The 15,059-nt window shown below is 50.5% G+C and overlaps 2 protein-coding genes across 4 annotated transcripts in view; one reads left to right on the top strand and one right to left on the bottom strand.

The window, feature by feature from the left end:
* The window catches only part of RHOF (ras homolog family member F, filopodia associated), a 36,352-nt gene that overhangs the window by 486 nt on the left and 20,807 nt on the right, over window positions 1-15,059 (top strand). The window contains exon 2 of the mRNA XM_068136256.2: window positions 3,707-3,794. Within this exon, the coding sequence (XP_067992357.1) occupies window positions 3,707-3,794 (88 nt within the window). The remainder of the gene's footprint in view (window positions 1-3,706; window positions 3,795-15,059) is intronic.
* Window positions 1-15,059, bottom strand: part of LOC137439958 (sodium/hydrogen exchanger 2-like) — a 141,954-nt gene that overhangs the window by 121,506 nt on the left and 5,389 nt on the right. For 2 of the 3 annotated variants that reach the window (XM_078768383.1, XM_078768384.1), the window contains exon 2: window positions 8,377-8,501. The exons of the other annotated variant lie outside the window; for it this stretch is intronic. In XM_078768383.1, coding sequence (XP_078624509.1) covers window positions 8,377-8,501 — 125 coding nt within the window. The remainder of the gene's footprint in view (window positions 1-8,376; window positions 8,502-15,059) is intronic. 3 annotated transcript variants of the gene reach the window in all.

Below are 15,059 nucleotides of genomic sequence, written 5' to 3'. Positions count from 1 at the left end.
CACCCTGTATAACATACCAAACTCAACATAAATGTGAACGATGTTATAAGGAAGCAGCTGGTAACAAGACATATGGACCACTCTTTATATAATAATTAAACTGGCATCTTCCATGAGCTTCCACGTGTAGGAAATCGATGGCAAAAATTTGTTTTAACTGTAAAAAGTGACGTCATCTGACGGTTTAATTTGAATTTAATACCACGTTTTCCACTTGACCGAGCAAACTTTCCTGGCTTGACCAGTAGACCTTTGAAAGGTTGATTGGGGTGTGGTTGATACACCTGTGTCTAACTCGTCAGAAAGATATTTGTGATTCCTTCTGAATGAATGACGTTCGTTTGTCGCAATTGCGCTCAGTATAAACCTGTCGGTTTGCATTATATTGACTATGAGAACCGAGGCTGGTGATTGTTCACGTGGAATGTGAACAGGTCACCTCATGTTTGTGACATTTGTAGGGGAAAATCCAAATACAATGCAAATTGTGTTTCCCAGCATTCCCAGGCTCAAACACATATAGGGGAACGTTGCCCAGTCCCCATGATTGGTCCACCAACACATATAGGGGAACGTTGCCCAGTCCCCATGATTGGTCCACCAACACATATATGGAAACGTTGCCCAGTCCCCATGATTGGTCCACCAACACATATATGGAAACGTTGCCCAGTCCCCATGATTGGTCCACCAACACATATAGGGGAACGTTGCCCAGTCTCCATGATGGGCCCACCCAGGGGCATCGAAAGGGGGGGGGGGGGGGGTCAGAGGAGGGTCGCTGCCTCGGGTTTGCTCTTTAAGCAAACATATTTATTTACACTTTTATAGTTCTAAATCAAAATTTCTGAAACCACCATGCCACACTGGTATTTTCCCCGTGAGTTTTATTTAATTTTACCCACAAGTGCGCCAGCACACCGAGCCGTGCATTAGGCAGCCAAACGTCCCCCCCGCTCGATCCCGGCCCAGCCAGCACAAACTGGTCCTTCACGCCCTCGAAGAGCACCGAGTCAAACAACACCCTTGGCTCCAACGCTGCAAGGTTTTCTGGGCTCCGAACAGTTCCCTTCAAGCACACACGAGAAACCGTGACCGCCCACCACGAAACCAGCACCAGAGAGCGCGAGAGGGAGGGACGCAGCCTCCTTTTTCCCTCGCTGACGTCACTCCCCAACCAATCCCCGTGCCCCCATTATATTGTTCCATATGCTCTCAACCAACAGCGAACTTCAGGGCATGGCCTATCGTCACGATCCCTTAGAGGCGGAGTCTAGCAGTCGTTTGGGAATGTTCAGCTTTCCGTCGGCAATGTCGGTTTAATGGCCGTTGTTGTTATTGTTGTTGTTGGTGAACGAGGACTTTTATGGCCTTTTTACTTGTAAAAAAACAGAAGGGAAAAATCACAGGAGGCAATTACATACTGGGGATTATCCTTAAGCCCTATCTAACTTAACACAAACACCACCCTCCGTGTGGTGACACATGAACAACCTTAAGCTCACAGGTTCCCTGCTTACTACATCAAGGGTTGTTCTTCTTCGTGTCCATGGTCCATGCTAAAACCTATACGATCCTAACTCCACTATGATATTTCTTCCCATCCCCCCCCCCCCCCCCCCACAAACGTAACACAGCCCCCTCCCCCTTGGAACTGTAGCTCCTGCAAGGTTCACTGCAGGCATCACCGTTCCAGCCTAAACACTTACCGACTCGTACCTAATTAGCCGACGAAATAAATTAGGAGGGCTACTTACCTGTTCTCCTTACTGTTCTACGCCCCTTAAACCAACCATTCAAATATTTACAAAACTTGTTTTCTTGCTCCTAACTCCTGGGGTGGGTAGAAAATGTCAGAACACAAAAATCTACCTTACCAACAAAACCTTAACCAAAAATGTCAAGAACATTTATACAACCCCCTTCTAAAGACCATGTTCCCTGGTGGATGCCACAATGACCAACGTTACCTGCGGAGCCTTCCCAATTTACATTACCCAAATTTCCGCGGGCCCTGTCCTTGTGGTACAGGTTAGTGACATGGCTCGATGGACCTTCGCCCACACTCGCACATATAAACCCAATAATCAATCATTCATTCAACCCTGCGAGACCATGGCATATCATTGGTTACAAACATGTGTGATCCTCAACTAAGAAATGGGGAGGAACCGTACAACCCAAGATGGTGGGGGTGCTTCAGACTGTGGTGCCTGCAGTCCAAAAGCAAGTATTCGACTTACGAATTCTCCCCCCCCCCCCCTCCCTTCAACTATCGGCCCCTGACATCCAAACAGCTACTTCGCTGTACGTCCTGCTGGGGAGGGTCTCCGCAACATCCAGGCTCTCAGCCTCAGGCTCCCATAGCCTCTTTTGGGTCACCAGGGGTCTCCGTACCTGCTGGTCACCCAACCAGACCCCCCTCCGACGGGTTTCCAATTCCAGACACCACCGGCTGCCAGGGACAAATTACCACGGGGGGTAAGGGGGGCGCAGTCACCGCTCCTCCAGAGCTTGATCCATTCCTGCAGACACACACACCTTCCCCACCCACAAAATCTCGTCATTTCCTCCCCCATTGCCATTAAATTCTCAAACACTGTCGTGCAAAAAGGTTGTTTTGGTGTTCCTACGCTGCCATGGCCTGCGTACATGTGATGGTTCACATTCACACTTCCAAACATAACTCAACTTTCCTCATGCAAACACAAAAACACAAACCCCTTTTACACATAACGACCACCAACCTTGTTTGTTTGACGAGACATTTTGTGGCATTCAAACCGGTCCACTTACCGACCATGGAGTCACTCTCTCCCACTCTTGCCTATATAAAGGGTTCTTCTTTGTCGTGTCCATGCTAAAACCCATACAATCCTAACTCCACTATGGTATTTCTTCCCTACCTCCCACAAACATAACAATACTTTTTGATGCTTTTTAATTAATAATTTAGAAATTGCAAGAAATTGCAAAATTATTGTTCTGAGAATGGCTTCCGGGTGGTACCTTTGCATAGTATAACGATAGTTATTTCCCATAGTGCATATGTTAGCATAAGCGTGAGGGAAAAGCCTATATATCAGGAAATACGTCGTTGTTCATATAGAATGCTGTATCGAACCTGCATCCTAACAACCACTGCTGAGGTCACTAATCTGGGAAACAGACACAGGTATTCCCAGCATCTCACCTGACTGGCTTGGGCGTTCTAACTGAGCATGGTAACAAGGCACCCAAGACCCTGGTTGAAGTGCCCAAGTCAGTTGGCGGGCACAACCGCTATTACACGGTCCGTCGGGATTCGGAACAGGCAAGTGGTCCGAGTTGAGCGACTACAACAGTATCTGAGAAACATGTTTTGACTTGTCTGAACTGTATTTTTATGGATTTCTGGGAATTTGTCTGGGTAATTATTGGTGAAATTGTGTCAAGAAGTGCTTTGCCGAAGAACTCCGATAATCATACTGCTCACAGTGTACTCGCACGCATCCACCATATTCGCGTACCTGTAACACAACACAGAATGTTATACGTTTGCTGTGAGTACCAAGACATTTGGACCATATCGTTTGGACCTTCCATCCAAATCTCCATGCTGTTATGGAGACAACCAATAACCTCACAGCATGGAGTATCATTTTGATGGATCCAGAATGGTTCATCTATCTGTGATCTTTGACACCTGCTATGTGACTTTCCACAGGATTATACACCTTCGGTATTTGAGAAGTACGAACGAGAACTGAATATTGGCAGGAAGAGAGTCTCTATGAGCCTGTGGGACACCGCAGGTAGGAAATGGCATGCTTGTATCCTCCTTTTGTTTGCAATTCGTAGAGAATAACTGACCTTATTGCCATGATATAGGCCTACCTGAGAAATCACAATATGAACCACAAAAGGTAGACTGCACCTGTTGATTGTAAATCCCAAAGCAGATTGTGATATTGAAACGATACGAGTTACTATCACCAAATGTGACAAAATTGGAGAATCTGCTCATCTACAATTGTGGAGCTCGTGCGGTCGATAACTAATGTTCGGCATTTAATAATATCCCTCATGTTAACGGGCTGTCCATGGTTATCTTGAGTTACAGCGATCTGATCTGCAGTGCTATAATGTAGAAAGTCAAAATAAAGCATTTCAAATAATTCACAATGAAAGAACCATCTTTAGAGGCCATTTTTCCCCACAGAGCAGCGGTTGGCCTTTTTTTGGCACCATGGTCCCCTCTTTGAAGCAATGTTTTATGGCCGGATGCCCTTTCTGCCACCAACCCCGTTGGTCGCCTCTTGCGACACACAGGGAATTACCAGTGAGCTGGTACTCAATTTGCCGACCTCGGAAGGATGACAGGCTGAGTCAACCCCCCTGGTGCTAACTCAGCGATCGGCCGGGATTCGAACCCAGGATCCTAGGATCCCAAGCCGGCACCCTAACCGCTAAGCCAACACCAGGCTCTCAAAAAATTCACAAGCAGAAACCCATGGTAAAAAATACCACAATATTCATAAAAGGAAAAAGTCGTATTATTGTGCTGCTTGAAAAAAATTCAAAAATGGGAGGATGTATATTTATTAACAGCAAAGAAAAAAAAAAAACGTTTTTTTTTTCTGGAGCGGATGGGGCAGCACACTGGGTCCTATACACCACCTGGGCTCAATTTTTTTTTTCTTTCTCCGATTGAAATTTTTTTAATTTTCCCGTAGGTTTGGAATGATATAAAGCAACTTTTACTCTACAATCTTTTTCCTCCGAGGAGTGTTTCCGTGTTTCATGGTGGGACAGACAAAATACACACACACACACAAAATAACACAAAATGTATTTCCCAAGAAATGTTATAACTTCTTTAATCCTCATAAGTTGTACATTCACCACTACAAGCAATAACCTCAGTCAATTGGCAAGAAGTGAGCAGGAAGGACTAACTTTGCAACGACACGCATGCTCTGTAGCTTAATAGCGCATCGTGTTGCCAGTTTACATCGCGTTTACCTTGTACTTTGAGATCAAATCGAGTACGAATAAGAATCATTTTGTATAGAAAGTCTGAACGGTTTGAGATATAAAGTGTTGAAATAAGTGAATTCTTTTTTACACAAATTGCCCGAGATTGACGTAATGACGAGCGTTAAGAAGCAGAAGGTTGATGCAGAGTGACGTGCTTTTCGATCCGAATGATTGGTGACATTCCTTATCCATATATATATATATATATATATATATATATATATATATATATATATATATATATATATGACCACACCTGACAACGTGAGATTTCTCCCCTAATACACCTGGTAACAAATTGTGACCCCATGACAAAGGGGAAAAAGTAAATTTGTGGTATCTAGGGTGAATGTAGACATGGTACCATGTGAAAACTCAGGTGAATGTGGACATGGTACATGTGAAAACTCAGGTGAATGTAGACATGGTACCATGTGAAAACTCAGGTGAATGTGGACATGGTACCATGTGAAAACTCAGGTGAATGTGGACATGGTACCATGTGAAAACTCAGGTGAATGTAGACATGGTACCATGTGAAAACTCAGGTGAATGTGGACATGGTACCATGTGAAAACTCAGGTGAATGTGGACATGGTACCATGTGAAAACTCAGGTGAATGTAGACATGGTACCATGTGAAAACTCAGGTGAATGTGGACATGGTACCATGTGAAAACTCAGGTGAATGTGGACATGGTACCATGTGAAAACTCAGGTGAATGTAGACATGGTACCATGTGAAAACTCAGGTGAATGTGGACATGGTACCATGTGAAAACTCAGGTGAATGTAGACATGGTACCATGTGAAAACTCAGGTGAATGTGGACATGGTACCATGTGAAAACTCAGGTGAATGTAGACATGGTACCATGTGAAAACTCAGGTGAATGTGGACATGGTACCATGTGAAAACTCAGGTGAATGTAGACATGGTACCATGTGAAAACTCAGGTGAATGTGGACATGGTACCATGTGAAAACTCAGGTGAATGTGGACATGGTACCATGTGAAAACTCAGGTGAATGTGGACATGGTACCATGTGAAAACTCGGGTGAATGTGGACATGGTACCATGTGAAAACTCAGGTGAATGTGGACATGGTACCATGTGAAAACTCAGGTGAATGTAGACATGGTACCATGTGAAAACTCAGGTGAATGTGGACATGGTACCATGTGAAAACTCAGGTGAATGTGGACATGGTACCATGTGAAAACTCAGGTGAATGTAGACATGGTACAGTGTGAAAACTCAGGTGAATGTGGACATGGTACCATGTGAAAACTCAGGTGAATGTGGACATGGTACCATGTGAAAACTCAGGTGAATGTAGACATGGTACAGTGTGAAAACTCAGTTGAATGTGGACATGGTACCATGTGAAAACTCAAGTGAATGTGGACATGGTACAGTGTGAAAACTCAGGTGAATGTGGACATGGTACCATGTGAAAACTCAGGTGAATGTGGACATGGTACCATGTGAAAACTCAGGTGAATGTGGACATGGTACCATGTGAAAACTCAGGTGAATGTGGACATGGTACCATGTGAAAACTCAGGTTAATGTAGACATGGTACCATGTGAAAACTCAGGTGAATGTAGACATGGTACAGTGTGAAAACTCAGGTGAATGTGGACATGGTACCATGTGAAAACTCAGGTGAATGTGGACATGGTACCATGTGAAAACTCAGGTGAATGTGGACATGGTACCATGTGAAAACTCAGGTGAATGTAGACATGGTACCATGTGAAAACTCAGGTGAATGTGGACATGGTACCATGTGAAAACTCAGGTGAATGTAGACATGGTACAGTGTGAAACCTCAGGTGAATGTGGACATGGTACCATGTGAAAACTCAGGTGAATGTAGACATGGTACCATGTGAAAACTCAGGTGAATGTAGACATGGTACCATGTGAAAACTCAGTTGAATGTAGACATGGTACCATGTGAAAACTCAGTTGAATGTGGACATGGTACCATGTGAAAACTCAGGTGAATGTAGACATGGTACCATGTGAAAACTCAGGTGAATGTGGACATGGTACCATGTGAAAACTCAGTTGAATGTGGACATGGTACAGTGTGTAAACTCATACTTCCCTGCACAATCTGAAGGCATCAGCAGCTATTGCAGCCGCAAGTCAAAGTGCCTAATTCGAGGAAACTGGAGGGAAGCCGCCTCTTCCTCTTCCTTTTGGTTTCCGATTCAAAACGGGTAGTTTTCGTAGCAGTGGGTGGAGCACAGCACCTTTTTCTGCGCATTCGAATGAAGCAATGAGTCGATGTGCTTGCGTCACCTGTGCACTGCACCAAAAGCACTTGCCGAATGTACCAATGTATAAAGGCCCATGGTGCTTCATGGGATGTGAACACGTTTTTGGCAAGATAACCTGTTGGCGTGGCACAACCACCATTAGTGACGTCACCGTAACCACAAACACCGTCAGCATCACTGAGTGTCGGCACTTTCGCATCATGCTTTTTTTTCTTCTTTTTTTAAATCTCAAAACCATGGTACATGGAGCCAGTCGAACCTTCTTGTTTCTCACGCACAGGCAAATTCCCCATTTTTCACAAATCCTGTTCTTGTGAGCCAGTCATTGAGCTCGCTGGCTTTTTCTCCCAGAATGCTGTGCGCACATCATGTGCTACCCACCAAGATGCCCCATGAATTGCCATGTTAAATGGGACTGTGAGTCGCACTTTCAAATTGAACAAGACATGCTTGCGGTGACTCTCATCCGGATGCATCCAGGTGAGTCAAGTCGGCTCATTCCTCTCTCCTCGTTGTCTTCTGGCGGTGCCATCCCGCAGCATGCTCGGCCCCACATAAGGCCTAAGACCAGGCCTTATCCCAAAATAAAGCAATTCGTCTTAACAATAGATACTAGTACCGACTGCAAAGCCGCAATGAGCCGGCGAAGCCAAAGTCTCTTGCCACTATTTTACCCATCACTATGGCATCAGTAGGTTAGGTAGTTGGTAGGTGTAGTGGGTACCGTACCTGGTAAGACTTTGTAAAAGAGAAGAGCAGACAGTCCTCAAAAAAACATGACCCATCACCAGGGACATCTACTGCAGCATATTCCCAAAAAGAAGACAATGGTGTCACATCCGATGGCTTTACTTGGTGCAACGTAAAAACCTCTCTCAAGTTACCACGGACTGTTGTCGAATCATGTTTCAGTGATGATAGCACTGGTGGAGGTTGTACCATTTTTCCTTTCATTTCGGTTCTTGTTCTTTCTCCGTAACAGACAACAGTGCCCAAAGCAATGACGATTTCGCTAAGGAAATTTGAGCATATGATGAGAACTATTTCGAGCAGCATATACTTACGCGTGATTCGGTTGTTTTGCACCAACCTCGTTCCCGGCGTCGCAGACGTGTCGAGGGCGCTGGTAAGATGTCATGTGTCGAGGGCGCTGATTGGCTGATTCGGTTCTCCGACGGCCACGAGGTTTCTAAAAAATAATTATTCGTCAATGTTAGAATATTTGACGCCGTTTTCACCCTCCGAAACGCGTAATAAGCTTGTAAAAAAAATTTTTTTTCAAATGCTCGAATCTCATTGGTTCAGGTGTTCGATGACGATTTTCGTTGAAGATAACGAGGTTGGTCTTAACGTATTTTAATTACTAATGAGAGGTTTCATTAGATTGTGAATCAAAGAACGACGGGTGAAACAAACTCCTATTGAACTTTTTCGCAATTGTTTTATGCAAACTTCCACATCCGGTCGATGGTGCCCACGTACCCCACCATTGAGCGCTTTCATTTTAGAAATATTTTTGCAAATGCTCGACTCTCATTGGGTCCGGTGTTTGGTGACGCGTTTTGTTGAAGATAACCAGGCCCGTGCGGGCCGATGTTGGTCTTAAATTATTTTATTAATACATCGGAGGTGCATAAGATTGTGAATCAAACGACGACGGGTGAAAGAAACTCCTAATGAACGTTTAAAATTTGTTATGCATACTTCCGCCTCCGCAAGATGGCTGCGCCCACTGCGCTTCGGATTCTCGAGCCAAGGCATAATCAGGTTTTCAACATAATACGTACTCGTTTATTGACAACACCGGCTTCGCCGGCAAATAAATTACTATCTCAGTTATATCGACAGGGTATTAAAATCTGTTTTTAGTAAAGACATCAAAGTACAAAAGCTAATAAAAAGTTTATCGAAACAATTTGAAGTAAGCACGCCCATCACTTACTCCCACAGCAAGGAAATATTGAAGTGAGAATTGAATATGAATCATTTCCGACTCATCACACAGTTGTTTTTTTCTTTCCTCTGTATGAAACACACCTCACAGATTCCGGGTGTATTCCGACGTTGCCATGACAACGCATTGGCAGCAACTACCCTGCTCTGCGGTTGCTTTGGCAGCATCCTGCGATAACAGTAGCTCCCTCTAGCCCCAGTTAGATCGCCAACCATGACTTGTCATATGTGCCCTGATTCACGGCAGGTGATCTGGTCGTGTGGAAACGACAACCACCAAATATCAAACTGTAGCGGCTACCGCTGGGTTTTCACAATCGCCTTGCACCTATCAAGGACGCGGAGCGATCACCATGCCGGGCTCGTCCAGGACGCCCGGGCAGGCCCGCGCTCAACTTGCCAGGCCTCGGTCGGGACGCTGGGCCACGCCCCCTCTCGCTTTTCCTGGGCAAACGCTCCGGGATAATATGTATATATATTGCTGCCCGATAAACGGGCTTTTCAGAGTGCCTGAGTGTTTGGTTTGATTAAAGCAACTCGGATGAATTCCAGCTTTTTGTCGCGTCCATTCTTCCGATCGACGTGGGAGCCCCAGCTCCTTCATTGGTGACCTACCGACATGGACACGGCAGTCGGCCTTAAACTGCCTACCTTCTGGGAGGCTCACGCGGCGGTTTGGTTCGCACAGGCGGATTCCCTGTTCGCCCTGCGAGGCATCACGGCCGACGACACCCGCTTCCACCATGTGGTAGCAGCGCTCGGTTCGGCCACCGCGGCCCGCGCCCTGAGCCTCCTCGAGCCCGCCAGCCGCTGACAAATACGGCGCGATTAAGAAGCTTCTCCTCGACGCTTTCGCCCTCCCATCGGCGGAACGCGCACGGCGCCTGCTCGACCTGCCCGAGCTCGGCGACACGCGCCCTTCCGAGCGAATGGACTACATGCTTTCACTGCTCGGCGAGCACTCTCCGGCATTCCTGTTCCGGGAGCTGTTCCTCTGTCAGCTGCCTAACCCGGTATGCCTCGCCCTGGCAAGCACGACGATCACAGATCCCCGGGCCCTTGCCAGAGAAGCCGACAAGATCTCCGCCGCAGGACAGCGCATCGCAGCGGCGACATGGGACCCACCGCCGTCCGACGCAACACCCATGGCGCCCGAGCACCCGGCACGGTCGACGACCGAACTGCCGACGCAATTGGCGGCCGCTACACCGAGCCGACCACCTCCAGCACGACGACCGGGGCCTCCACCTGACCAAGCGTGGTGTTACTATCATGCCAGGTTCGGACAGAAGGCCCGGACATGCCGACCCCCGTGCACCTTCGGCAGGCCGGGAAACGGCCGGGCCGGCGTTCATTACCAGCCATGAGCGCCGGCTACACGGGCAACTTACTGTTCATCACGGATAAAGCGTCCGGACGGCGCTTCCTGTGCGACACCGGCGCCCAACTGAGCGTCATACCCGCCTCTGACCAGGACAGGCAATCCGCGGTTTGCGGCCCCTCCTTGGTTGCGGCCAACGGATCGACCATCCGCACCTTCGGCCCACGCAACGTCACCCTCTGCTTCGGCGGCCAACGCTTTGCTTGGACGTTTGTAACCGCAAACGTGCCCATGGCTCTGCTAGGCGCCGACTTCCTCTGCGCACACGGACTGCTGGTGGACGTCCAACGGCGTCGTTTAATCAACGCCGAAACCTTCAGCTCCCTGGTATGCACATTGAGCAGCTCCGCGCCGACCGAGCTGGCATGCGCCGTCCCGGCGGCGAACGAGTTTGCTCGCCTGCTCACGGAGTTCCCGGCCCTCATGCGGCCGACGTTTTCGGCCGTCGCAGTACGGCATGGGATCGAGCACCACATACCAACCACGGTCCCGCCGGTCTACGCCAGGGCCCGCCGCCTCGACCCAGCCAAGCTCGCCGTGGCGAAGGCCGAATTCGACGCGTTGGAGCACCTCGGCATCGTGAGGCGCTCCGACAGCGCGTGGGTCTCGCCACTGCACATCGTGCCAAAGCCGGGGGGTGGATGGCGCCCGTGTGGCGACTACCGCCGTCTCAATGACGCTACCACCCCCGACAGGTACCCGATCCCGCATATCCAAGACTTCTCCGCCCGTCTGGCGGGACGGGTCATTTTTTCGAAAATTGATCTCATACGGGGATATCACCAGGTACCTGTCAGGGCGGCCGACGTCCCTAAAACGGCAGTCATCACGCCGTTCGGCTTATTCGAATTCTTGCGGATGCCGTTTGGTCTCAAGAACGCGGCTCAGGCGTTCCAGCGCTTGATGGACGGCGTGCTGCGTGACCTGCCATTCCTTTTCGTTTACCTGGACGACATCCTCGTCGCCAGCACGTCCCGGGCCGAGCACCTCCTCCACCTCCGAACACTGTTCGGGCGCCTCAGCGAGCATGGCCTCATCGTCAACCCGGCCAAATGCCACTTCGGCACGACGGCCGTTGATTTTTTGGGCCACCACATCACCAAGAACGGGGCCGTGCCGCTGCCAACCAAGGTCGAGGCCATCACCACGTTCCTGCGTCCCCGCACCATAAAGGCCCTGCAGGAATTCCTGGGAATGGTGAATTTTTATCACCGCTTCGTGCCCCGCGCTGCTCAACTCATGCGGCCCCTCTACGAAGCCCTCCGGGACAAGCCGGCCAAGCACGACATCGCCTGGTCCGCAGCAATGGATGCGGCCTTCCAAAGCTCAAAGCGGGCCCTCGCCGACGCAACACTGCTCGCTCACCCGGTGCTCAATGCTCCCATCGCCCTCACCACGGATGCCTCCGACTACGCGGTGGGCGCCGTACATGAGCAATGGGTGAATGGGGTTTGGCAGCCACTCGCTTTTTTCAGCCGGCAGCTCCGGCCGAACGAGCTCAAATACAGCACGTTTGACCGGGAGCTCCTCGGTCTACACCTGGCCGTCCGCCATTTCCGCCACCTCCTGGAGGGCCGACCTTTCACGGCGTTCGTCGACCACAAGCCGTTGGTTTACGCCATGGCCAAGGTCACGGAGCCGTGGTCGGCCCGCCAACAGCGCCACCTCTCCGCCGTGTCGGAGTTTACCACGGACATCCGGCACGTCGCCGGCAAAAACAACGCCGTGGCCGACTGTCTTTCCCGGGCCAGCGCGAACGCGGTCCACCTGGGCGTGGACTTTGCGCTTATGGCGGCGGACCAAACCACCGACACCACGGTGCAAGCCCTCCGGGCGGCGGACACGGGCCTCCGCCTGGCCGACATCCCCTTTGCGGACACTGTCCTGCTCTGCGACGTCTCCCAAGGCCAGCCTCGCCCCATCGTGCCCGTCACCTGGCAACGCCGCATCTTCGCCTCCCTCCACGGCCTTTCCCACCCGGGCCGGAAAGCTTCCCAGAAGCTGGTGTCGGCGCGATTCGTCTGGCACGGCCTTCGTCGGGACGTCCGCGATTGGACCAGCACCTGCACGGCCTGCCAACGGGCCAAGGTCCACCGACACACCCAGGCCCCGCTGGCACCTTTCACCGTGCCCGAACGACGTTTTGACCACGTCAACGTGGATCTGGTGGGCCCCCTTCCCCCGTCACGGGGGTTCACACACCTGCTCACCATGGTGGACAGGACCACCACGTGGCCGGAGGCCGTTCCCCTCGTCTCCACCACCACCGCCGACATGGCGCAGGCTTTCATCGCCACCTGGGTCGCCCGCTTCGGCGCACCGGCGGACATCTCGTCAGACCGCGGACCACAGTTCACCTCCGAGCTGTGGGGCGCGGTCGCCCGCAACCTGGGGGTCAAGCTCCACCGTACTACGGCCTACCACCCCCAAGCAAACGGGTTGTGCGAGCGATTCCACCGCTCCATGAAGGCCGCGCTCATGGCCGGCCTTCAAGACGGCGGTTGGGCCGACCGGCTGCCGTGGGTCCTTTTGGGCCTCCGCACGGCCCCCAAGGAGGACCTCCAGGCATCCACCGCCGAGCTTGTCTATGGCCAGGCGCTACGCGTCCCGGGCGAATTCGTGCCCGACGCTACCAGTCCCTGGTCCGCAGCTCACCAGCGCTCGGACCTCCAGGAGGCCGCCCGACGGTTTGCCCCCGTGCCAACATCCCACCACGGTGACCCCCAGTCCTACGTCCCCCCAGCACTTCGCACAGCGGAGTATGTTTTTGTGCGTCACGACGCACATCGGGGGCCACTCAGGCCGCCGTACGACGGGCCCTTCCGGGTGCTGCGACGGGACGACAAGTCGTTTGTCATCGACATCGGCGGCAGGTCGGACCGGATTGCGGTGGACCGCCTCAAGCCGGCGCACGTGGGCGTCGACCACCCACCACGGGTGGCCCTTCCGCCGCGGCGAGGCCGCCCCCCGTCCACGGTGCCCCCCACTCGACCGCCCACCACCACACCGGACCCCCTCCCACGACCCGCCAGGGGTCGCTTCGGCCGGTCATCAGGACCCCCCTCAAATTGACCCTGCCGGTGCAAGTCGATTCTGGGGGGACGTGTGTCGCGGCTACCGCTGGGTTTTCACAATCGCCTTGCACCTATCGAGGACGCGGAGCGATCACCATGCCGGGCTCGTCCAGGACGCCCGGGCAGGCCCGCGCTCAACTTGCCAGGCCTCGGTCGGGACGCCCGGGCAGGCTCGCCCTCAACTTGCCAGGACGCTGGGCCACGCCCCCTCTCGCCTTTCCTGGGCAAACGCTCCGGGATAATATGTATATATATTGCTGCCCGATAAACGGGCTTTTCAGAGTGCCTGAGTGTTTGGTTTGATTAAAGCAACTCAGATGAATTCCAGCTTTTTGTCGCGTCCATTCTTCCGATCGACGTGGGAGCCCCAGCTCCTTCAAAACTACTCTTTTCAAAGACGCACGAGTATGGGCTCTTCAATGTCCTTACATTAATTTTACAGCAGGACAGGGCAGGCCTAGCATCCTCTACCAAGTCTGGCTCACTCATTGAAGAAACATCGGCCTGACTGAGAAGCATCAGGTTTTATTTATTTAATTTTTTTTTTTTTTTTTTTTTTTTGTATACTGAATCGAGGCTCGTGTAAGAGCTAACATTAATCACAAATAAATAAATAAACGGACACACAAAACATACAATGAAGGGAGCGGGAGACAAGATGGGGAGAGAGAGGGAAGCATACAAGTACAACAGTAGAGAACAGGGACATCGGGAGATCTGTGGGAGGGAGAGGGCTTGGGGGGAGGAGGCATTTAGGTATAAAACACATGGACACGGCTAGGACTTCCAGGAAAGAAAGAAGTCGGTATTGATATGTAAGGAGGCCGACACTCGGCATCGGGGCGCTCATGACAAGTCACGAAGGTTTCCTTGGCGGAGAACAAACCTGACGATCAAAAAGCCAAGATGAGGTTCGGGTGGCACTAAAATAGGGGTAAAATTTCAAACATCAAACTGATGGTCTTACCATTCAAAGTGGTTCCATTTATTGTAGAAATCACACACGTAAAATTTTATGCAAATCGTATAATATTTAGGGGTTGCTCATGTTGCGGGTGTTGGCATGTTGCGGTGAGCATGTGGCATGCTCACCGCATGGCATGTTGGCATGTTGCGGTGGCATGGCATGTTGCATGGCATGCAACATGGCATGCAACATGGTGGCATGGCATGGCATGGCATGGTGGCATGGCATGCAACAAGGCATGTTGCGGTGAGCATACAATACAAAATTGTATAATTACATACAATTATATAATAATATTATAATTACATTATTATGTCCATACATATTACATAACAAACTTTTACATCGATAAATATAATCTGATCATTAATA

This window comes from Myxine glutinosa, chromosome 14 (assembly GCF_964187855.1).
Source record: "Myxine glutinosa chromosome 14, kmMyxGlut1.1, whole genome shotgun sequence".
Lineage (NCBI taxonomy): Eukaryota > Metazoa > Chordata > Myxini > Myxiniformes > Myxinidae > Myxine > Myxine glutinosa.
This window is presented reverse-complemented; position numbering and strand designations above follow the sequence as displayed.